Below are 26,189 nucleotides of genomic sequence, written 5' to 3' on the forward strand. Positions count from 1 at the left end.
CCAGAAAAGGACCACGCAGTTAAATGTCCCCAAAGGAACTTTTTATTTTTTCTTGTCTCTTACTTTGCCATGTTTTGTCTACTTCACAATAAAAGCCCTGGCCATTAATTAGTAGAGAACTGCATCATTTTCCTTCTCATGTTTAAATATTGTACAACCACACTGCTCTTCCCATCTGCTCATTCCCATTACAGTACAAAAAAGGAGATATTTTTCATTGTAACCAGACATTGTACAACAGTGTAATAATGTTGGATTGGGGACTCAAAAAGCCCCGAAGGGTTAGCTATCATCTTAAGATTTCTTTCTTTTTTTTTCTTTTTTTTTTCATGAGAACACCTAAAGGAAAAAAGGGTTAAAGTATCCTTTCTGAAACACCACAGTTCAAACACTTAACAAGTAGTTTTGTTTTCTATACATGGCTGCAAACATGTAGTTCACCTGGGTTACATCCATAGAACTCTAATTCTATGGTCCAAACCCAGACTTCCTATTTCCATCAATGGTTCAATGCTCAGGAAGGACAATCACAGCAGCAAACACAGCAGGCTTGGTAAATATTTTGGTACCAAGAACACAATTACATTAATTGTGCTCCTCTACAAATTTGACATTGTAGTTATCAGTCATTTTATTCCAGACTGTTTAACATTGCTTATTGGTCTCATTGGAATTGGACATAAATTTGACTTAATTGCTATTCATTATCTTATAAGGCTTTAGGGCATTCAAGCAGCAACTTCCAACAAATACAATCTCTGCCTTTTGTCAGTATCAACAATAACGTGACAACTTTTTTTTCTAAAAAGAAGCACACAAATGCAGGCTATGACAGTTATGTCAATACAGGGTGGGAATTTAAAAGGGTTAAAGTTGGGGGGTTTGACACCTTTAAAAAGTCAATCTTCAAGACACAGTCCCAGTGGCAAATATACTCTACATATACGTGGAAACAAATAGTTTTAGGGCTTTCTGACCTGGTTACACTTGTCTTTTCAGTGCATCCCATCCCGTCAAAATCTGGACAATAGACTGTAGAAAAACATAAGTTTCTGAAGGGACGTTTTGAAGTGCTAGATTTGAGTTTGATCCTTGATGCCAGCCTGTCAGTCATTTGGAGCCTAAAAATACGAATTTGGAGCAATGTGGAGGAACCTGGATGGAGTCGAGGTAATCACCAGGGCTGACTGTGAAAGGCAGAGACATCTGTCAATCAAGCAAACAGGGCTCCAAACATACCCATTTTAGCATGGAATTTCATTTGTGGTGCTCACAGCATAAAAGAAAATACACTTTAAAAAACCAATAGCAGCATTTCTTTATATTCCCATAAACAGCATCGCCTTTCACTCTAGATAATAGAGTACAACACACAGTTGACACACTGTCAACAGTTTTCATAGGGACTATTCATTTAGTAGAAAATAGCTCCAATGAAAACTGCTCAAATCTTTCAATGCTGTGAGTACAACAAATTAAATTCCATTCACTTCTAATGGATCAGCAGAAATCTCTGAGAGGGAAATCTCAAAACCAAAATTATCTGCATGGCTAAAAACCACTAGAGGGTGATGTATGTGTGTGTGTGTGTGTGTGTGTGTGTGTGTGTGTATACACATATACATATATATATTTGTAATCTGGTTTAACAGACACATTAAGCCTCAACATCCTCTTTGCTACTGTTTGCACTACCTGTTTAGATGCTAAACCACGTTTCCTTGTACTGGTGCTTACTCTGTGCAATTACAATAAAGTCGAATCTGATTTAATCTAATCTGATCTTAATTAAACAATGACTTTCAAAATTGCCACTAAGGCACACACATCAGAAGAGGTGAACTTAGCTGTTGAGGCCATAAATTCTTGTGGAATAAAACTTTGAGAGAGAAGTTGGTGATTTTACTTAAAAACCAGTTTGAGTTTTTTTTTTTAAAGCAATTAAAGCCATAACGTGGCCATTAGAGGAACTGCATTTTAAGGCACTTGGCTCCAACACTCAGCCGTGGAGGTCAACACTCGGTTTGTGCACAGTAGTAATCCAGTCAGCCAGAACACAACCAGATATATCATTAAAAGCAAAAAGCCTCCTCCAAACTTTGCATTTACTTGTCATTTGTGGACACACATACAATGTGTGGGCACAGCCGGATTCCGGCACATCCAATTACTAATTTTGCACTGAAAAGACAAGTGTAATCGCTGTCTACTGATCATGATCAATATTACACCACTGTACCCTGTAGTTATGTTCCAGGCTAACTCTTGCTATGCCCAGCTTAACGGATACCTATATCATACGGATTCAGTCATGACACATTAAACATATCTCTGTTGTTATACTGATCTGCTGAGTGCGCAGGTTAACTGTGATACTGTTTAACCTGGACTACAAACAACAAGATATCTTACAGGAGAAGGGAGATTTAAACTAATACCATTATTTCCATGATTTCATCACTGAAATTACTGGACAATAACATAGTACAGTCAAAATGCGAAGGGTGCCACAGGCTGAAGGCTTATACGTAGTATAATATTAAGGGACCTAAAATATAGCAATTTGCTACAAACATTGGGGGGAAATTGTCAGTATTTCTATGTATGAAGAAAACAGGATTTGTGATTTTACTAAAATAGATAAGGTGCGACTCTTCCTCAAGGAATACTTCTACACATTTAACACAAGGATAAGATGAAAAAAGTCTAAAATTTCAACAAGAAACAAGAAAAGGTAGCTCTACAGTGGACCACAGTTGTAAATGCTTTCATATTTTGTTTGTTCCTTTTAGGTCAATTTACAGTAACCCTGTTTTGGAGGACCAGGGGGTGGGGGAGTGTAAAAGGTGCTTCAAATAATAAAATGCTAAATTTAGTTAATCATTTTGGACAACATTCTTTATAAATAGCTTAGTTTTATCTAGGTGGGATCTTTCACTGTAGATTTGACCAGAATGTCAGCAATAAAGAGTTCTGTTCACTATTGGTTACCAATATATTAAGATCTGTCCTAGGGGACTGCCCATTTAAAGAGCTCAGCCATTTTATGCAGCACAACCTAATACTTATAAATATGTAACACCTAAAATCTAGTAATGCGCCAACTCAAAAGAAGTCACTTTTTTTTCAGTTTCAATCTTTTTGTTTCCTTTGACGTCCTATTTTAAGATCCAACTCAGTGCTGATCCTACCCAGTGTTATCAGTTTCTAGCACAATATCCCCAAGAGGCCACAATCAGTTCAACCAAACTGTTGATCCTTTTTGGTGTCGAGCATTTCTTTGTCTTCCACATACTGGCTTTGACTTCTCAGTGATAGATCAGCGAGGTTCCCTTCCTCATTTTTGCTGCTGGACAGGTCCAATCCTGTGTCTATCAGGACAGAGGAGCCAGTGGAAGATGAAGCTGAGGCCTCTATTGCTGAGGTGGTGCTGGTGTCCATTCGGTTGTTGTTAACCATCCTAACAATGAAGGAGGGAGCAAAAATATGTTAATGCTTTTAACATATGAGCAAACATAAGACTAATGACAGAGGGGGCATGATTTTAAATATAAATAATATAAAATAATAATAAAGCAGGACTAAAAGGGCTATGTGAGGCTCTACAGGCACAGCTGAGCTAAATGCTAACATGCTCACAATGACAATGCTAACATGCTGATGTTTAGCAGGTATATTTACCATGTTCACCATCATTGTTTAGCACGTTAGCATGCAAACGTTTGCACTGTGTACGGCTGAGGCTGATAGGAATGTTAGTTTTACAGGTTTTTGATCATGAAATTTTGACCTGATGATGGTACTAGATGAAAAGAGTGTCACCAAAGTTATTACAATTCATCCTGAGGGGAGCATGAATGTTTGTACCAAATTTCATGACAATCCAATAGTTGTCAAGACCACAAATGTCAACCTCAAGGAAAGCCAGGTGATCACCAAAGTCATTAGGATCCATCCTCTGGGGACCAAATTTAATGGCAATCCATCAAATGCGATCCATAGAGCCATGTCGCTAGCGTGGCTAAAAACTGTTCCTTGCAATACAGCATTAAGAGTTCCCTCACCATGTGTAACCCTGAAGTCTGAATGCACAAACTCTTTACCAAACACAGACCGACCCAAAGGTACATATTGTTTGCGCAAAGGCCAGAAAGTCCTGTAAAGAGAACCGCAGTGGCTTACTGTGTGAGGAAAGTACACAAGCTCACACGCAAAATGAGAGGGAAGAAGAAGAGAAAGAGAGAAACAGGAAAAAAATACTAACATGCCATGTCGAAGGACATGTCGTTCCCACTCTACACTGTTGGTGAAGCAGCGGCCGCAGAACTCACAGGGGAGACGCTTCTCTGCACCGCTCGGCCCAGAGCTGCTGCTGGTGCTGCTGGTGGGAGATGCAAGGACCTCTGGGAAATAGAGTTCAAATGATTGGTCAGCCTTAGAATATGATTTAGCAAGTTTTCATTTCCTATTTGTTACAATATTGGAAAACAATATAAATATTTATTGCTATTGTGTATTTATTATCAGGCAATCAGTATCCCATACATAATTACACATCACTAGTAGAGTAGAAATGCTTAATGTATTAGAAATGAATTTTGGCTCCTCTGTAGACCAGAGATGATCAGTAATATTTTGGTATGAAATCTGCTTTCTCCTTCGGTGAACAACCAATACCAGTCAAGCATAGTGAATTATAAACTAGAGGAATGAAATGAGAAAATCCATTCAGAATTACAATGAGACTTTGGCTATTTTAGAAGACAAACACTGCTCATGAAGAATAGCTGAAAGCATTACATGGGACTTCCAGGATAAACAATATTCCAGAAGTATGATTGTTTTCTTATATATGGGCGCATTTATTTGGCTTTAAAATGAGACACAGGAGATTTTTTCCACACAGATCACAATTTGATATAAAATAACCGAGAACAGACAAAGACAGAAAATGGCTTTTCAGCAGATAGTGTCATTCCAAAACGTTTTGTAAAGACATCTGTTGTGCAACAGGCTCATTTACAGCAGTTAAACAGTATTCAGTGTTCTGGTTCTTCTTTCAGCAGACATCAGTGACTGTGTTTGACAATGTGAAACAAAGTAGAGGATTCAAACTCCCTGATACTGTTATTGATCAACAGAGTAAGGCTGAATATGACTAGATAATATGTAACACAGGAGAGAGAGAAAGATCAGCATTACTTCATCTGTATTTACCTTGCAGGGCAGGCATCTCTTCCTCCGCCTCCTTGACTTCCTCGTCATCTTCCTCCTCCTCCTCCTCTTTGATGTTGTCCTCTATCTCCTCATCATCCATCTCTCTCTGTTCCTGCATTATGTTCTCCATAATTTCCATTCCTTCATCGTCGTCCTCCTCCTCCCCTGCAGTAGTTATTTTTCCATCCACGACCATCTCCATTATTTCTCTTTCTTCTTCTTCCTCTGCGCTGCTTCCTTGTTCTTTTATCATCTCCAGCTGGTCCAGGTTGACCCGGCCCATCAGCTCAAAGTTCCGGATAACCTGATCAGAAACAGGAGGTGTTAATTGATTTGGTACTGTGTGCTCTTAGCAGTGCTTATCTTGGAGAACGGCTTTTCTTTTCTTTTGCAGTTTGTTGAAGCCTTCAAAAACATCAACAAGTGAATGGGTGGAAACTATATTTTGCACAAAGAATTACATATGTTCAGTGTTTATTTTAAATGTTTTTATAAAGTTAAATAAAGTTTCTTACTGGGAACAGTATTATAAATTATGGGTTAAGACAGTAAAGCTGATGTTTGTTTGGCTCTTGATGTTAACTAACTTTTTTTCCAGATCTAACTTCATTTCTTGTAACACAAATCCACACCCTGCCGACTCAAAATTCAAACCACAGAAAAAATGAGTACATGTTTTAGCAGAAGCCCGTTTTTCAACAGAATCTTTATGTTTTAGGCTGGTTGACATGTCTATTAGCCCAAAGTACTGCTTTTGAAGATGAATGTCTGTCAAATCACGAGATGATGATGAATCAAGTAAAATGATCTGAAACTGAGTTATTTTAACAAAGACTCTGGGAGATTTTGATGAACCAGATCATCTCATTGCAAATGATGTCACTCTTTCTTTTTGAACAATTCCCTCCTCCCTGTTCTTCCACTCTTCCTACCATGTATAAGCTTCAGCTCTGTCTCATCCAGGAGGAGCCTTGCTCTCTCATTCTACCTTTCAACTGCATGTCAACAATGGACAAGATTGAGGCACATATTTACATTAGCCTGATGGCAAAAATACAATTCAGCCAAGATGGGAAATATTTTTTGACCTTCAGCTACACACGAAAGGACCGAAAACTCCTGCACAATCTGCCAATCACTTGTACTCACTTTTATTTATGATATTTGATGCTCAAACCTTCATCAAATAAACTTCATGCAGACAAACAGCACCGGTACCGTATTTGTAAACATAGCTGTGGAAAAGGGTGCCAGCAGCACCTAGTATCCATACAATACAAACAAAACCACAGAGCTCTTCTATTTGTAAACAAGAATTGTATGTTTACAAATGTCAAAAGATAATCTACATAGGCACATATCATCTGATAGAATAACTCCACATATATATACACAATAGAGAATTTAGATGTCAAAGGGTGGTTTAGAGATGTATATCGTACTGGTGCTGTAAGATGTCGTGTCCCTTCTCCTTACCGTCCCAGAGATGCTTCGTGCCTCCTGTGACAAATGTCAGATTATTCCACATTTCCAGAAACATTAAGTCCCTCCCTCTCAACAACTGCAGGTTTCCCAGGTTTCTTCACCAAAGATCCACAGATGGATAAATTGAGTAAATTATCTGTATATGAACCATGCTAATTATCCATTCCTTCATTATCTATACCTGCTTATTTCTACTTCACGAGGGATGGACCTCATCCCAGCATGCATTGGGCAAAATCAGGGATCTAGTCATGTAAAGAATGAAAAATGATAACCGGGTGCCCTTTTTAAGTTTAACGTACTCTAAACTTCTAAAATACCATCTGCATTCTCATATCATCTCATGAATTATCCCCATTAAGGGAGACTGAGAGATGAAACCTTTTCTCTCCTGGATGTGGTCAGAATATACTGAAACTCAACGCAACCTGATATGTATGCACCTCGTCATCTTATCCCACTGTATCATTCAGGAGCCATCTCACTGATATTTTATCTCCTTATCTGTCAAGACGCAGGATAGTGTGTGTAGAGTGTAGCAATGCCATCTTGTTGTTTTAATAAATCCGCTCCATGCGGTAATAATCACTTTTAAGGAAAAGTTTGAATGGAAAAATAAGAAAGGAAGAACAGAGGTGTTTTGTGGGCCAAACAAATAAGGCCGTTTACATACTTTCATAATCCTGACTAACTTTATGGTCCACTGTAATTGGGATCTTGTAATAATTTCTCATCTAGTAAAGTTTTATGACACATGTTGGAAATATTATACCACACACACAATAAATGAATGCTGCAAGGGAATCATTATTAGGGTTTTCCCTGCCTATATTTAAGGTGGACTGATTTGGATGTGAAACTGCTGCAGGAAGCGTTCACCTGTAGTCAGTGGGAGTAGCTTATTTACATTTCAACTGATGTTGTAAAAATCTACATTTCAGCTCTTTTTTCGTCATTTTATCAGTTTTACACAGGTGCACTTGCTCGGCAAGAGCTTCAAGCGCTGACTGAAGCTTGGGTGAACCTAAAATCACCAAATAAACAAAAGCCTCCTCCTGTGCAGTTGCTGGCTGCACTTTACTGGGTATCGATTGTTGCTGTTTCAATCCTCTTCCTACCTTCTGCATGGCATCACTTCAAAATGTGAAGTCATGAGTTATCTTTGCCTATAATTCTTGTTTCACTGTGCAATGAGATCATAGTAAATGCCACAGACTAGTTTTTTGGCATGCTAAATATTTTTTCAAAGCTTTTAATACTTTTTGCATGTAGGTTCCCTTCCTCTGCTGTCGCATGAAAAGATGACGACCTCCGATAAAACCAGCAAAGGCCATATAGAATGAACTGAACAGTTATAGAGTGTGTAAGCTGTAAACATATCATGTTACAGCCATTAAACAGACTAATTATTAAAACCTAAACCGCATTCAATAAAAATCTGCTAAATGCACTGTTCATATTCGTGATGGTCATATTCTTCCTACTTTTTAAATCACATTGTAGAAACCAATTACGTAAGGTATATCAATTTAAATTTAGTCGCACAAAATGTCATGTGCATCATATGAGGACTCTGACGGACCTTGTGCTCGAGGCGTAGATGCTCCTCTAGCTGTCTCCGTCGACTGCTGTCATAATAACAGAGCTGGCACTGGTAGGGTTTGATCTCAGCGTGCTTCTGCAGGTGCAGCTGCAGGGCCTGGTCACTGGAGCATGTGAAGGTGCACTTGTGGCAACGGAACACCAGGCCCTGAAGGTGGCGCGACAGCTTGGAGCGGCTGACCTCCAGGGGACCCACACGCTCCTCTGGTGGAGGAAGAGGAGAGAGCGCAAAGTGGATTATTAGGCTGGAGAAAGGGAAGGGGTATAATGGCAGCGGAGGAGAAAGAGAGGGGAAAGAGGAGCAGCGTGAACAGAATGGGAAGAGGAGACGTGGAGGTTGCAGGAGAGATATAAAATGACGTTTGTCTCACACACACACACACACACACACACAGTGATAAAGGAAAACGTAATCATAGTGGCTGTTAACTTTTGGTGGTTTTGTCATTTCCTCACTTTCAACACAAATACTTCCTCAAGATAACTGAAGATAGTCTCATATAAAAACTCCCCGAAACATCCCCAAAAAGTTATCTGCTTATCACATCAGTTTCATCCCTTTGTGCTTGCTACACTTACTATATACGGTTTATATGACTTGTGTTTACTTTGTTTGTATTATGTTTACATTTCTTATAATGGAATACAAGGTGCATAGGAGAAAATGTTGTTTTCAGTTTGTCAACCATTCAGTTAAAATGTTCAAGCATTGAAGGCCTTTCTTAAACGATTTACACCACATTCAAAGTGCCAACACTAGAGTTATGAGGTTTATACTACGGTTAAACCTCATACACGGTTTGTTGATATGTGGTTTCACTTAATGGCTACAAATATGCTACACTGCAAAAGTAGTCAGGCTATTTAAATGACAAAGCTGGCAGTTGAGTTAACCATCTTGGAATAATGCGTGAACACTCATACAGTGGGAATAACGAGACATTTTCCTTTTTCTCCCATTCTACCAACATTGTGTGAATGCAGCATAATGTGCCTGACCGTTTTTTTGGCCAAGCGCAGTGACTTCCTGGACCGTGAGGTTGCCAGGCAACCAGTGGAGACTCCAGGAAGTCACTGCACAGTCTCTGCACAGCCTGTTTCCAGGCGCAAACTTCTCATCTAACTATTGGAAAGAGAGCGAGTAAGCGCAAAATGTTGAACTATTCCTTTAAAAGTGAAGTTTAATATGGGTCCGTTTTGCATGATGTGTACCTCTGTGCAGGACAATGTGGTCAATCATATTGCTCTTGTGTTTGGTGTGGTAGAGGCAGAGAGGGCAGCGCAGGTCTTTAGGGAAGTCGTCAGGTGCATTGTTGTTGTGACCGGCCTCCACATGCATGGTGAAGGTATTCCTGAGATTCAGAGACAGAAAGAAGGATCATTAAACTGTTGAGGGAATGAATCCAGTGCTTGTCTTTCTAGTATCTGTACAGTTGAATACTTCCTGGAATGTATGTTACTGTTATTTTACATTATTATACGTACATAGTACATATACTCTGCATAAAGTTTGCAGCATCTATACTCACATAAACAGCATACTGTATATATATATATATATATATATACACACACACACACACACACAATATTTCAGTTGTTTTCCTGTTTTCTCTGTCAAGCTGAAGTCTTACTTGTAGCAGGTGAAAAAGGAACAGTCTTTGCACTTGAAGAGCTTCTTGCCACCGTGGCGGTCCCTGTAGTGCCGACGCAGGCTCTGCATGTATCCAGAGCTGAACTCACAGAACTCACAAGTGAGGACGCCGTCTGGTCGATTGTCACCCACTGTTGAGCCACCAGGTGTTGAGCCGGAAGACATGTGACTACGGGAGGCCAGCTGGTAATGACTAAGCTGCTGACGAACATCGGCTGGCTCCAGGTATGATGGGTCTGAGAGAGGGGCAGAGAAATTGAGAGAAACTTGCTTATTTATTATGAAAATGGAACAGCTTATAAAATAGAGAGCATTAAGATTAAACCAGTGGTTTCTAACCTTTCTGGATGGTGACCACTCACAGAAAAGCAAACGTTGGAGCACCTTGTAACGTTTCAAGTTGTTAGCAGCTCTCCCAAAGAGACATTTCCCCTTTAACCTTAAACAGATGGTTTCATTTAAATAACTATTTGAGGCCCACTGAGGTAAAACTACCCAATATTTCACAAAAAAGCAAAGATTAGAGAAGAGTCTAAAGAATTAAAGGATATTTATGTGGCAGAACTTTTCTTTTTCTTCTTTTCTAAATCATTAATCATCTCACAGCCCCTCCTCAGACTTATCTTATCACCCTTTAGAGGTGGCCCACGCCTGGCTTGAGTACCTGACTGTACATAAAGTAGTAAAACCAGCTCCATGTCCACCAGGTATAACAGTGAAATACTACTTTAACAGTGATGCATCAGTATTAACAATCTAGTAATGTAATATATAATAATACATCAGTCACAGGGGCCATTTTCCAGCAGAATGAGTACTTTTGATACTTTAATTACATTTAGCTGATTAACTTCTGTACTTTTACTTAAGTAGGATTTTGAATGCAGGACTTTTACTTTTAATGGAGTACTTTTACATCGTTGTATTGGCACTTTTACTTGAGCAAATGATCCGTGTACTTCATCCACCTCTGCTCTATAGATATTTTTAGCTTATTGGCAAAGCAAAAGATATGTGTACAGGCTACCAGTATATTAATAATTATTTTCTAACATCAACAGGAAGTAACCGCTCTAACAAGAATACATCATCGCTGGAATGAAAATAATATATTTTATGCTCATTCAAGACGATTTAGGTACTAGTGTTCAACCCACAAGAGTCACTATACATCAAAGACTCCAATGCACATTTTTGCATAGGAGGTTGGAGTTTAACCTACATTTTACATCTTCTCCAAATCGATCAGCCTCCTCTGTTCTATTTATGAGAGATGTTTGATTATTTCTTAAAAAACAAAGAGCATATATTCTGTACACATACATTTAATAAAAGGCTATCAGCAGACGGCAGTCGATCCCTCTAAAGGAGACATGACTATCGGGAATCTAGCTGTGTCCCCTCCCCCCTCACAGATACAGAAGTCATCATTCGTCCCCTACCTCTTTCCCTCCTCATTCCCTTTCTCAAGAGTCTATAATATCAGCGAGCAAGCTCATCTTCTCGTCCTACTTTGAGCCTCCAACACATCAATAAATAAACCACAGTGACACTAATAGAATATCTATCCATGTGAAAAATGCTTCACACAGCACTCAAGAGTATGAAGAAGCATGGAAGACAAAAAATACTTTTCTTTTAAACTTTTACTTTATAAAATGCTTGAGATCCAATTTCTCACTTTTTGCAGAGGAAGCAGAGGAATTCACACAAATCAAACAATGCCACAGTTGATTCATGCTTTTAATATCCTCTCTGCATAGTGGAGATGTATGGAGATGAGATAGCGGATGGAGAGCAAATTCTGTCGAAAGGTGGTGATGGGTCTTCTTAAAGGGATTAACGGCCAAAACTGTCTATTATGTTGCATAAAAGAGAGGAGGAATGCTTCTGTGAGGAGTTGAAGAAGACAGGGGAGGAGGAGAACGCCTTCAAAACATTTTAAGGATGATCTTAAGGCTGCATAAAAAGTGTGGATAGGGTTGGAGTTCAAAGAGCTTGGGTCTTATATTTATAGTTTTGGGCAGGTGCAGGTGTAACTGTTAAAAAACTGCAGCTATATTCAAAACATTCTTCATAGAAATCTAAGTAAAACTCACAATTAATTAGAGCCGATCAAATGTTAACCTTTTCAAAACAAACCCTTTGTTCCGCTACAAATATCAGAATTTTAGACATTCAACTGAAGGTAGCTAGTTTGGCACGGTACAGAGACATTCAATATGTCAGCTCTGCTCTTTCTCAATGCTTCACTTGTCTTGGTAGGGCACAGCTGACAGTGGTGGTTGGTGCATTGAGGAATGCTGCCCTGCTTCAGCTCCAGGGAAGATTCCACAGCTCCAGCAGCAAGGTGGCAGCTGCTGCCAAGAACAGTCTGCAAGCTAGAGCCGCGGCTGCACAGCCACTGAAACACCTACAACACGGCATCGCGTCAAGGAGTTAGCTGCTACACCGACCTACAGTGAAGGTGCCTATTTGATAGAATGTATTCTGTTAAGAAAAGCGTCGTAATCAACACTGAAGAAGACTTTGGTAGCCCAACCTCAGCAGTCGAACTCCTACATTCCCATATAATCCATTCAATCTGTGCGCACAACCCTTTCCCAAAGGCACACACTTGCTGATTTTCCATATTTATAGCAAATCTCATGTGTTACATTAATAGTATAAAAAATAAAAACACCTTGAATGAAAAGGCCCTCTAGAAATAGCTCTAAAGTTTTATTTGATGACACTTCCTCTGCTACTTTATTTGATTTCCAAGAGCATGGCATGTATTATATAGGTTATATACAGTATATGCTGCAGCTGCAATGATTTGTCGATTAGTTAAGCGACAGGAAATCTAACTGCAACTAGTTTGAAAAATGATTTAATTACTAATCAAGCAAAAATGCCAAACATCCGCAGGCTCCAGCTTCTCAAATGTGAGGATTTGACGCTTTCCTTTGTCATATAATGACAGTTAAGTAAATCTCTTTGGGCTCTGGACAGTTGGCACGTTTTTAGATATTTTATAGACCATATGATTTCATAGACCAAAAGAAAATAATTCATCAATAAAATTAATTAATAGTGAAAATAATTGTTAGTTGCATTATATAGACAAAATGATAGACCTATTTCCAAAAACATATAATTAAATTTTTATATAACCCCCACATGAGGCCTTTTCTCCAAAGCCAAAACTCTGTTTTGAGGATTTTTTTATTACAGTGGATTCTGCTTTGATGCTCAATTGAGATTTTCCAAATCTGCCTTGACAAGCCTATCATACGATCTTATATCTATTAAAATGACATTAAGCAGGATCTCATACCATCCGGGTCCAAGGGAGTCTGCTCTGTGTTACTGGCCAGCCGGGAGGGCCTGAGGGCGGCATGAGCAGCCTGGGTAGCAGCCCGGAGTTTGGGGAGGGTCAGGGCCTCGCCGTGGTCTCTCAGAGAGTGCTCCTTCAGCTGGCTGATGGTCATAGAGGAGAAGGGGCATGACAAGCACTTGTATGTGTGCTGCTCACCTGAGGGAAAAATCAAAAATCATCAAGTCAGCAACTCAACTACTTTATGAAACTGACTGTACAAAGGCAGATGAGGATTTGAGACCTGTAAATGCTTGAAGATTCTTTAAAACGTAGTGATAATAAACACATCCTCCACCACATACAAAGCTATTCCCCTCTGAGCCAGTCTGTAACAAATATGTCATCTTGTACTTGCTTAGTGCTCCCCTTGGACTAATTAGCATAATTTTGATTTTGAAAAAAAGTGTTGAGCTGCATCGTTTATTGAAGTTCCATTAAAATTAAAATAGAAATGTCTTGAGGTATCACACACGGACATGAACTTAATAACATATTAAGTCAGATCCACATTCTAACTCCTCGACATACACTTTCCTTGTAGGCAATTTGGAAGTTACAAAGTTGATTTTGTATTTATTCTACAAAAATCAACAGTACAGTATGTTAGACATACTAGTGCTACAACGTGAAATACTATTTTTAGCTGATATAAATATACACATATATTAATATATATATATATATATATATATAGTATAGAAGGCTTTGAATGTAAACATGGACATACTGTAGTCTCTCATTGCAGGAGGGAGGTCTGAGTCTGAAGGGGACACAAATTCCGTAATTAGCATGAAGCTTGTTAGCTAGCTCAACTGATTGTTGTTGTCTTTCAATGAAAATGGCAAAGGAGACCTGAATGGAGCAGGTTGTAAAAGTCGCCCAGTGAGGGCTGATTTCAGCTGTCCACATCCGTCGAGTCAGACTGACACAAGAGCCAGCATTAAATAAAGTTTTGTGCTGGTTGGTGAGCTGTGCACATGACAGTCCCGATGCTCTTTTGGCTACTGTTGTTGGCAAACGCTTTGGTAGAGTTTTAAATGTACCCATGGCGGATTTGTAGCATCTTGCCTCCTGTAGCTGTTGGATGTATTTACTTACCAACCTAATGCATGCAGCATCCTGAGGAGTGGCGCCGTTACAACCAAATCTGATCTGACTGGAACATATTCTTACCAGAAGTGGTTTAAAAAGGAAACTACTTCCTTATTGAACTGTTTCTGGTACAACAATCAACCCAAAGTATTTTTAGCTTGTTGGACGACATGCAAGCAAGGACACAAAGGTAAAGAAGTGATTCACAATGACGAAATTTTAACACTGATTGTTTTCACAAAGTATACAAAATCACCAAACTCCACTTTTCAAATGTAATCGCAACTCAAAATTGGTTTGTGCCAATTATCCACAGCAGTTGTTAACTCTTACTGCTGTTTCTTGTTCTCTCCAATCAGCCAGTTGAGAGCACTCAAATGCCTTTTTGAAAATAGCCAGTCTTAAGATTGTTCATTTTACTCATGTATTGATCGCTCGGGTTTTTGCATTTGCTTGAATGCCAATGTCTGGCTCCCTCAAGGTGAACAATCACATCTAACTAAAGACACCTGAATGCCCTCACCTCTGTAACATGCTGAGGGTTTCTCACCATATTCCCAAATAAACAGTATTAACAATAAACTCATCTGGGCTATCTGTGTTAAAATCTGAATCCAAATATGATTCTTTTTGGTGTGCTTAATTAGGTGTATCTAATGTATGAATGGTGATGCTGCTCCTCCAGCTAACCCACTGGTTGCATCGTGCTAGATAAGCTAAATCAAGCACAGCGTTGTTATGTGGAATAAGATAAACAGGAGGCTGCTATTCTGGCCCAGGAACACCTTGTTAGTCATGGATACAGCTGTAAGATGCGATTTAATGTATGTGTATGTGTGTGTGTGTGTGTCTGTTTTTACCTGTGTGTGCCTTATGCAGGTGGCTCTTCAAGCGACTCACGTAGGCAGATTTAAAGGGGCAGAGTTTGCACTTGAAGGGCTTGTGGTGCCCATGGTGAGACTGCACATGTCTGTCCAGACTGGTGATGAGACAAAATATAAAACAAGAAGGGAGGGATATGAGATAAGAGGATAAAAGACATGAAAAAAAAAATAGAATAGATGAAATGAGGACAAAAGGATAGCAGATAAAGAGCGAAAGTGACAAGAATAGAGTACAGGAAAGAAAGAGAGAGAGCTCTGCTCTACAGCATCCACTTTGATGATTTCAACAGCAGGGTTTTTCAGCAGCATCTAAAGCGCTCGATTCTGTTTACCTCACAAACAACAGCCGCACATTTTCAGTGACTACAGAACAAGGAGCCATGGGGTGAACACATCTACCCACAATCCCCTGGTGGGAATGAGTGCGTGAGTGCCTGTGGGGACGGTGGCTGTGTTTTTAATGCCAGCCTCCTAGGTGGCATGGGAATGCGGCTTCTTTCTGGGTCAGGGCACATACAGTACAGAGGGATTACACCTGGGAGCTCAGAGGAGATGAAGACTCTCTCTTTCCCTCTCGCTCTGAGTCTCTGTGATGGATAAAACAAATCACACTACCCAAATGTCTGTCTCGCTGTAATGTTTGTCTTACTCTCCTAGGAGGCAGGAAATCTTAGAGAAGATTGAAGATTCAAAAGGGATTGTGATAGGGTAAACAGAATAAGGTGTAAAATAGTGCTCTGTACAAAATGAGTTTAACATCCAGTTGATTTGGAGAACAGCTGGTGTAAGACTGGTACAGAAGGGTGACAGTTTAAAATATACTGCTACCTGGGCTACATATTGGGAATATTGTGGTATAGTGTGGGTATACTATTGCATTGCTTTTTATAGACGGCAAATAAGTCAAACCTCTCAAAATGGCAGCAAACCTGGCAGGATCACATCATTAACTTTGAAAGTTATAATCCTTGAGATCTTCATGAGATCAAACCCCATTTTTGATACAATTTATGGTCAGTATTTAAGCAATAGCCATTCAATGTATTTACACTCTATAATTACTTCACAATATAGTAGTTTTCATTGTTAGTGGCGGGGGACGCCAATCCCGCACTCGATTGAAATTGCCTTGGGATTCACAGGAAATGATGCATGCATGTAATCCAGCGTTACTGGTTGTAATTGTCTCAAATATCAGACTCACTGTTTACTGCCATATCACAGCTGTATTGAGTTACTGCTAATGCTAACCACATATTTCCTGATTACTGATTCTGCTTCACATTAAAAGCATTCAACTAGCAAACCACGGGGTGGCCTTTATTGTGAAGCAGACAAAGAAAAGGCAATTTGTTTGTCACCAAGGCTGACCACGATCATTCATCAAAATTGCACCATCAACAGCATTGAAATAAGATTGTGGTTGCATATGTATATGCATATTTAAAACAACCTATTTTGTTTGGTTGCATTATAAAAATTTAAACCAGTTGCTCTTCTGAAATCATGGGTCACCAAATCAACCAGGACTGAAATCTTAAGGATTACAACTTGAACTAACTCTAATGAAAAGCAAACATGAAAGCAACTGGACAGTCAGAACAGATCAATGTTCATGATTGGACCAACACATTAACACAAGTAAAAAGTTACATTCTGGTAAATACTGTATCTGTTTACCTTGGACAAAGCTGCCCAATTTGCTCTTATTTACGCCTTATAAATATAGGGGACTCTGTAGTTGGTAGTAGTGTACTGTAGAAATAGCATTTGAGGTATCAATCATAGACCCTGCTCCTCCCTACTCACTTGTGTCTGAAGGGTGAGACAAACTGGCAGTACTGGCAGCTGTATTTGTCTTCTCTACTGAACAGCGCCATGGCTGAGTGGCTCCTCTCATGGGACCTCAGTCCCTGCATGGACATGAAGACTCTGTCGCACTGGGCACATGGGTGACCCCCTGCTGTTAATCGCTGCTTCAGTTGGTCCTCTGACACCACGGCCCTCGCTGCTGCCACGAGGGCCGCTGCCCTTCCTTCCACAGCATCCGTTTCTGGTTCCAATGTCTCCGCGGCAATGACAACACCACTAGAGGCTGTGGAAACCAAGGGTGAACCCATCATTGTAGCCACAGGTCTCTCGAGGCCATCTGTTTCAGCAGCTTCATCCCCTTCCAGGTCGCCATTAGTTAGGCTCTCTGAAGGAAGAGTCAGAGGGACCTCGCTGACTTCCTGCTGCAAAACAAAGAGGAGAAGTCTCAGATGTTCAGTAACCTTTCTAGCCTGTTGATTTTGTCCATCAAAGCCTTTTCGTTGTGTGGATGCACAACACTGCGATAAAAGGAGAAAGATTAAGGGTAACAATTTATTAGGACAGCCCAGTGTTGATAACCAACTACCAGATGACAAAAATAGCTGTTCACTCAAGTATCACTTAGTCTGGCACCTCTAACGCTTTTTCCTAAATCAGCTTAATCATGTTAACAGCACATAAGCAACAGTTAAGCTTCTGCCTAACACCTCTGGTTCTGGCTATGCTGTGTCAGTGCAATCAGGGTTAGGGTCAGTTAGGTTTCAGTTACAGCTCTCTCACTCACACTCAATACATTTGTGCTTGAGTACTGACTATTGGGAGATCAACATTTGGGTATATCATTAACCTGAAAGCCTTTCTATGCAGCACATTAAAATACTTCAAGCTGCAGTGCGATCCAAGAACGAATGACTGAAAAACATGACTGGGTCGAGTCCAGTATAGGCAAGCCTTAACAGTAACCTTAGGCTAACTCCAACCCTGACCTGAAACTCTGTAGTCTGCCGGTATTTACTGACATGCCATACTTGGTTGACATTGAGTTGATTGCACTATATAAATGGAATGTGACATGAAAATTTGAGTCCCACCCCTTGAATCTGTTCAGGAGCTTTGTTATACATCATTACTAACTCTAATTCTTCTCAACAAAGTCTCAATATCTCAATCTCAATATGCACCCAGTCCTATCTTTTATACCAAACCACAAGCATTTGTTCTGAATTATTAATACATTTTGTCTGTTCGGCTACTAGACCTGTTTCATTACTAGCTGCTGCTGATGCTAAATCACCCAGAAAAGAAATTAGATGATACGAAACTAGTCATAAAACTAGTCACAACATAACAGATGAAGAGCTAAAACAGAAGACCTTGCACATTCGCACATCTACCAACAACAACACGAACCAATTGCAAAACAAAACTCCATCTATTTCTTCTTCCTCCATCTGCTGAAGTGCAGGCTTGTTTCTGTAGTCGTCACAAGTGGACAATCACCATGACTTTTTTATTGCCCCGAGGAAGCTCATTCTTTCTGTGGAAGGACCTGACCCTGCACTTCATGCAGCCATAAATAAGATGTGGCATCCACAGGCCCAACCTTGCCATCCAGTCTGCCCTGACTGCACTGTCAGCCTGTTCTTCATCCAACTGTATCAAAAACCATTGCAGTTTGACAATTTAAACTGTATTCGTGACACTATAGAAAGCAAAATGATTTTTTACCCTGTGCAATGTGTAAAACATACAATATTTTCCATCTGGTGGAAATGCTGTACACCATCATGGTCATAGGCCATGAATGCTTGCAGTTAACCCATAACCCTGGCAGACCATCTCATTTTAAATACATAAAAGACAGAGTGTCTGACGGAAGAACCAGGCCTCCATTTGGGTGAGGCGTTGGATCCTTAGGCCTGTTCCCCTCTCTGGCAGCCTCAGTGGAATACTAATGTTCGAATGGTTACCCGCCGCTGCCCTAAAAGTTATGGCTCACCACTCTGTCCTCCACTCCTCCCCCTTCCACTGCAATGGGACAGCATTGCCTGTTTTCTCTGGGGGAAGCTGACAGACTGTCTACCCAGAAGCCTCCGTCAGTAATAAACAAAATGGCAAACAGAACCCAAGTCCAGTAAAACAGATCACTGCAGAGCCCAGTAGGATGAAGGTTAGATTACAAGACAATACACTGGGAACAGACAAAGTAGGTCTTTCGAGCATTGTTTAAGGAAACATAATGTTGATATCAGAATAAGCTGAATAGGAGTAAGTACTGCATCTTTGCTTGATCTCAAAAGTTGTAGCTGCACGATTTGTTAAAGGGGTAGCTTGACATTTTGGGAAATACACTTAATTGCTTTCTTGCCAAGAGTTAGATACAAAGGTTGATACCACTCTCAAATTTGTACGCTAAATAGTAAGCTACAGCTAGCAGCAGATTAGCTTTGCCTAGTGGGAAACAGCTAGCTTGGATCTGTCAAGGTAACAAAATATGCCAACAAGCACCTCTAAAGCTTCCTAATTTCCCTTTATGCTAATTTAATCTAACCAGCAGATGGCTATAGTTTTATATTTATCAGACAGATATAAATTCCAAAATGTCAAACTATTCCTTTAATGCATGTTACAAACAAGTAAACAACATATGCCAATACATGCCGTTTTGAAAAGAAATGTGCATAAATAAAGAACATTAATTCATATTTATCAGAATCATTATCTATATTCATTAATTTAGTCTTATTTCTTATTAACATGTGTATAGTAACATGAAAATATTTGAGACTTGATGTTAAATAAATCCAACTCCTTTTACCTTCACATGTCCCTCTTTGACCTCTCCATACTGGACGTGCTTCCTAAGGTGGTTGCAGATGGCTCGGAGGGTGGGGTGCACCTCTATGCAGAAGTTACACCTGAATCCTATGGGAGCTCTATTTACAAGGTTTTCCTGTTTACAAAAAAATAATGACAAAAATAACTTGTATCTCTTTTTGTTTGATATCTTTTGTATTGTATTTAAATATGATTTGTGATAAAGATGTTTATCTTAAATTATATTATTTAACCTTTTAAGGATAATAGCAGTATAATGAAATAAAAGTGCCATTAATGCCTATGAGTATATCTAAACCAGCTGATGTATTTGCCGCAGTCAGAAGATACTACTGTTTCTTCTCGAGATGTACCTTTTATCCAAGAAGTTAGAAACTGCCATTGATCTCAAATATACATTATATGAGATCAATGGAATCATTACAAAGTTATTATAAGGCTAATTATCTCACCTCATTATTATGCACTGTTATATATTTCAGGTGACAGTGAAGGGGGAATTAAAAATACATAATATTCTCTCTGGGATCAACTGCAATGATTGTGGATTTATAAAGTCATATTACGATAAATCAACAATACTCTCAGTGATACATGATGTCTCGATGAGCTGTTTTCCATGGATGTTTTACAAAGCATGGGAGCCCATGACTTCCAGGAGTTAAGGAACACCTGTAGTAGGATACACAGTAGTAGCTTATGACTACGGCATCAGAAGACTTATAGTATGCTCTCAGATGTTAATGGTAAAAGGACAAATTTAATTATGCCAGTTTTATTCTTTCATTCACAAGGTTTAAGGGAGACATGTATCTCCGCTCACCTTCTCGGGTTTGGTCTCAGGTAGTTCTGCGGCTTTCTGTTTGCTGAGAAGCTGCCTCCTCCTCTCCTGCCTCATGGCCCTCTTCTGAAACTCCTCATTGTGGTTCAATAGATGTTTGGCCAGAATTGGGAGCGCCAGGAACTTCAGCTCACAGTGAGAACACTGGTACAACTCAGAGTCCTCATCCTCGGGACCAGGCGATACCACAAAGTCCCTCTTCAAGTCATTGCTGTGGTGGTCGTTGTAGTGCATAGAGAGTAGCTCGCCTGTGCTGAAGGACAACCGGAAGCATTTTAGACACTTGAATGGCAGCCATTCAACCTCACTGTCCTGCTCAGGTTCAAGCGGAACCTCCGGCATTTCCTTGTCTTCCTCTGCCATTGCACTGACAGCAATCTTCTCGGGTTCTTTGGCATAGATAACGGTAAAGTAGCGACCAAGCTTGCTAGCATGCTGCTTCTTGGGGAAGACACCTGGGTGGCGTTTAATGTAGTGTGAGACTATGCTCTTCCTGCTGAAGGCCTGGAAGGCGCAAAGAGAACACCTTCGGCTCTCCACAGCCAAACGCAAGTCTTCACTCATTTCCGAATTGTCCCCCTCTGATGGCGGGGGTGCTATCACTTTGTTAGGCTTTTCGCTCATAGTCTTGGAAGCAGCCAGACAATGGGTGTAATAGGCATCAATATCATGCCGCTTCTGGTAGTGTGCTGCCAGGCCTTTGCGTATAGGGTTTGTGTATGAACACAGAGCACATTTGAAGACATTGTTTTTACCCTCTGGCTGAGCACGGACATTGTTGTGCTTGATACGGTAGTGGCGAGCGATGCCTTTCCTGGTGGAGCAGAAGTATTTGCAGAGCTGACACTTGAATACAGCATGTTTCTCTGTCTTATTGATGGGTAACTGGGAGAGGGCAAGGTCCAATTCACTGACCTCCTGGACTTTTGCTGCACTTGATATATTACCAGCACTGCATTCAGCTACTGGCTCTGTTTCTTTACTGGGAGAAAAATGTGTCATAGAGGGACTGAACATAACAGAGGCCGACTGATTGTGATATTTCTCATAATGGATTTTGAGTTTCTCCAGTGTCCCGTGTGTGTATGGGCACATTTTGCATCTGTATGCGCCATAGCCTTGCCTTTGAGTTTTGCACTTGTCTTCTCCTTCATTTACGTCAGTGATTTGCTCTATATCATCTGCAAAGTCTTCTGCAGTGACTTTCACCAATGGGTGTCTTTTCTGATAGTGAGTTAGGACACCATGGATTCGAGAGTTTACATACGGACAGTGTCGACATTTATACACAGAACTGGGGTTGATATCTGCCTCCTGTGCAAAATCTGCAGCTTTTACTTTCATGCCTGGGTGCTTCTTTCCATAGTGAGTAAGGAGGCCATGGAGACTGTTGTACTCTGACAGACATACAGTACACTGATAAGGATTGTTAGAAATGGAAAGACGTGGGTGGGAAGGATGGGGATTGCTTTCTTGAGGTGGGGTGGCAATGACCAGTGCTCCATCATCTTCAACAGACTGGCAAGTGAAAGACGCATGTTCTTTGACAACCTGCTGGTGGATCTTTTCAGCTGAGCCATTTCCTTTGATGATATCCAAAAGCACAGATTCATCCCCTTTAATGGCCCAGGGGTGGACTGCCTGATAGTGACTAGTGATGTCCCATATTGTACAGGCCTCAAAGGCACAGTCTCTGCATTTGTAATGTTTAGTTTCCATATTGCCCCCTTGTTGGGTAGTCTCCGGACCAGCCCATAGCTTGCTGGCCATGTATGTGTAATCGACATTGTGCTCAGGATGGCGTCTTTGGTAATGGAGCAGCAGGCCTTGGGGTTCAGCGTGGGAGTAAATGCACCACTCACAGTGGTAGCCAGCCTCTAGAATGCCATCTTGGTAAGCCCAGTGTAAAATGGTCATGGCTGTGGCTTTCACAGTGGGGTGCTCTTTCTTCAGATGCTTCTTTAGGGCATAGATGTAGGGGGATGTGTAGGAACAGTGTCTGCACTTAAGGGAACGCAGGGATGTAGTGTTTTCAGGGTCTGGAGGGGCTGGGACCACAGCAGAAGAGACACTACTCGACTGAACCATCTGTGCACGCTCACGCTGACTCCGGACAACGGCAGTGTGACGACGTACAAGGTCAGCATTGGCCTTAGTTTCCCTATGCTTCTTCTGGTAATGAATAAGCACTCCTTTTACAGTGCGGTTGCCATAATCACAGTGCTGACAAAAGAACAGCTCGTCCTCACCTTTCTCACAACTTCCTGGTTTAGGGCTTGAGTTATTAGATCCATCATGACCGTTATTTTGAAACTGCTTCAAAAATTGTTTGGGAGCCGCAATTTGCAATTCATCCATTAATTTCATCAAACCAGGGGTGGGAGCCCCATGTTTGATATATTTTGCCGTCACTTTTACTTCTGGATGTCTCTTTTGGTAATGGACCAACACACCAACAACAGATCTGTTGCTGTACACGCAATGTTTGCAGTAGTACATTTCTTCATCTGATCCATACACTGCTGTGCTTGGTTGTTTTGAAGGCGTAGCCATGCTGAGATTGTATGAAGAGTTTGCAACAGACTGTGACTGGTCCACTGAGATGACCTTCATGGTTTTCTGTATACGGAAATAAGATGCCTTTTGCTCAGGGTGTTTCTTCTGATAGTGGACCAAAACAGAGTGCATGTTGGGGCTAGCAAAAGAACACACATCACAATCATAGACAACAACATTGCCACCCATGGATTCTTTGAGAGAGTCTGTCTCAGCACTGGCTTCAGGGATCTTGGAGACAGTTTTCGGCACTGGACTGGAGGAGGACCTGGGGGTTGAAGTTGCCGAGTTAAAATTCTTGGGGCCAGAGTTTAATATTTCCCTCAGGGTTTGCGATTCACCTGTTTTTTGTGACTGCTCCACTACATAGCTGGAGAAGATCATAGCATTGTTTATTTTCACTGTAGGGTGCATTCTTTGGTAATGGGGCATTAGGCTCCTGACATTGGGGCTTGTGTACGAACAAAAGCGGCACATGTATACCAGATTTGGTTGGTTAAAGTTGAGCACATTGCTTGCTTCAGGGTGGTGATCCATGTAGTGTTGGTGAAGATCATTGTAATTTGTGTATTCAATGTAGCACTCTAAGCAGCGGAAGACTGCACTCTGGTCCTCAGGGTCCAGGATGTACTTAAAGCTGAACTTGATGTAAGGGTGCATCCTCTGGTAATGGGTGCTGACGCTACGAGCTGATTTGTTATGGTAATCACAGTGTTTACAGTAGAAACGTGCAGTTCCTGGTTCCTCTGAATAATCAGCGTTCTCTTGGATAGTACTGTCACTGGGGTCAGCAGAGATGTTTTCACTATCATCTGAGAGAGTCAGTGATATAGGAATGTTTCTAGGTTTTGACTTAGGGTTGCTTTTTCTTTTCCCTATTCTGCCTCCCTCGTGAGAGATCATTGATTCTCTTGCATGTAGCTGTTGTGTGTTATAAGTGAAGACAGGGTTTTTATTGTCATGGTTTCTACCCTCTTTATCAGCACTGGCGTGATTTTCTCCTGCATCTTCATCATCCATGTCATCTAGGTTTATGATCATGTCCTGTTGGCTTTGGCTTATCTTACTTTGAAGGTTACTGGCAATTTCATCAATTCTAGTTCTCTTCTTGACCGAGGACAAATCCAAAGGCAAGTCATTAATGGACTTCCTAGCTCTTTTCCCTGTTACTAAGGTCTTTTTGGTGGCAAGTCCTAAAATGGAGGTCTGGGTTTTTTGTAGAAAGATTGGAGAAGGGTCCACTTCAGAGTCCGGCTGGTCAGTCAGCTGGCTTTCAAAGACAGTGGGATCTAGGTCATCACAGTAGGAATGCTTATGCTGCTGGTGAACTCTCAGACCTTTCAGAGTGGTGGTAGAGAAGCTGCAGAGCGTGCAGCGATGAGGGTTCTGCTGGTCGTTTGATGCGCTGGTTGTCTTTTTTCCATTGACTTTGGAACTTACATTACCCCCATTAACTGGCTCTGCAGCATTGTCATTCTGAGGTTCTGGGCTATCACTTGTTAGGTCCAAGGTATCTAAATCTGAGGAACTGTGGCTCTGTTTGTGCGTGCCTAGTTTAAGAGGGCTGGTGCAAATAAATGGGCATTCATCGCATTTATACACTGTGGTTTTACCAGAAAGGTGAATATTTTCAATGTGGCGGGAGATGCTCCGCCTGTGCATGGTGAGGAAGGAGCAGAAGGGGCACTGAAATCGGTTCATGTACTTTCTAAATGGTATTCCTTTAGTCTCCAGTAATTTGTTATCCTCATCAGTTAAAAGCTGCTTTGCATCAGCTGACAGGGTCCCAGTATAGCTGGGATCATCTATATCGCCCAACTCTTCTTCATCATCATCATCCTCTAAGCTGCTCCTAGAGTCTTCCTCATTTACTATGTTGGTATCCATCTCTATGACACTGTTGGAGACATCAGATGAAGCAAACCTCTTGGACAAAATGGAGGAACCTGTGCTGTTGGGTGTTACTGCACTAATCTGTGCACATTGAAAGGACGAGATCTCTGGGACTGACTCCAACGTGTTTTCTGCTGTTTTTCCTTCAGACTCTTCCTTTCCTTGAACATCAGTGAAACTCGTCTTTGATCTAGTCGGGCTTTGGGAAGCGGAGGGAGAATCTGGTTTGGGTGAGCTTGCACTTGCCTCCCCTTCCAGATCCGCAATGCAGGAAACTATCTTGACCTTGTCGTTGTGTTCCTTCACCACGTGATTAGTCCAGCTGTCCTTCTGGTCAGTCTGATAGTCACACCATTCACAGGCAAATGTTCCCTTCACGAGCCCACTGGCTGAGTCAGATTCCTCTCCAGTCTCAGCGTATTCTGAAGGATCTCCAGTGCTCTCTGAGGGAACTTTGCTATGATACATTAGTTGGTGTTTCATTATTCTTGCTTTGCGCGGAGACTTGTATGTGCAATACTGACAGGAATACACTTTTGAATGGTCATTGTGCATTATAACAGTGTAGCTGGGCTGCTTAGCTGTCTGTGAGGAGATACTTGCATCTGAATCTTCCTCTACAGAATTATGCACTTTTTTGGTGTGGTTTCTTAAGAATGATTTCGATCTGAAGTAACGGACACAGAACTTGCACTGGTAAAACGGTAGATGGGTTTCAGCTGTCTGCTTTTGTGTTGTTTGGTTGGAATCGGTAGAGTTGGGGCCTAAGAAAGATGAGAGTGTGAGATGTGACATGTATGCTGAATATAAAATAGTGAATCAGTAACATTTCTGTTGTTTCTGTCAATAAAACCAGCGACAACACAATACATCTTTATGCTCCTCAATAAAATATACAATCATTCTACTATAAAGAGTTATTTGAAACAGAAAAATAACTGTTTCCTAATCCTT

The 26,189-nt window shown here is 40.8% G+C and overlaps 1 protein-coding gene across 1 annotated transcript in view; it reads right to left on the bottom strand.

The window, feature by feature from the left end:
• Positions 1–3,154: 3,154 nt before the first annotated feature.
• znf462 (zinc finger protein 462) overlaps positions 3,155–26,189 on the bottom strand; it is a 45,515-nt gene continuing 22,480 nt past the window's right edge. Inside the window, exons 3-13 of the mRNA XM_070924872.1 lie at positions 20,769–25,999; positions 19,926–20,060; positions 17,105–17,529; positions 15,272–15,390; positions 13,278–13,475; positions 9,939–10,194; positions 9,517–9,656; positions 8,285–8,508; positions 5,218–5,521; positions 4,265–4,403; positions 3,155–3,460 (exon numbers count right to left, since the gene is read on the bottom strand). Coding sequence (XP_070780973.1) covers positions 3,241–3,460; positions 4,265–4,403; positions 5,218–5,521; positions 8,285–8,508; positions 9,517–9,656; positions 9,939–10,194; positions 13,278–13,475; positions 15,272–15,390; positions 17,105–17,529; positions 19,926–20,060; positions 20,769–25,999 — 7,391 coding nt within the window. The 3' untranslated portion in view covers positions 3,155–3,240. The remainder of the gene's footprint in view (positions 3,461–4,264; positions 4,404–5,217; positions 5,522–8,284; positions 8,509–9,516; positions 9,657–9,938; positions 10,195–13,277; positions 13,476–15,271; positions 15,391–17,104; positions 17,530–19,925; positions 20,061–20,768; positions 26,000–26,189) is intronic.

Source organism: Enoplosus armatus, chromosome 18, assembly GCF_043641665.1.
Source record: "Enoplosus armatus isolate fEnoArm2 chromosome 18, fEnoArm2.hap1, whole genome shotgun sequence".
Lineage (NCBI taxonomy): Eukaryota > Metazoa > Chordata > Actinopteri > Centrarchiformes > Enoplosidae > Enoplosus > Enoplosus armatus.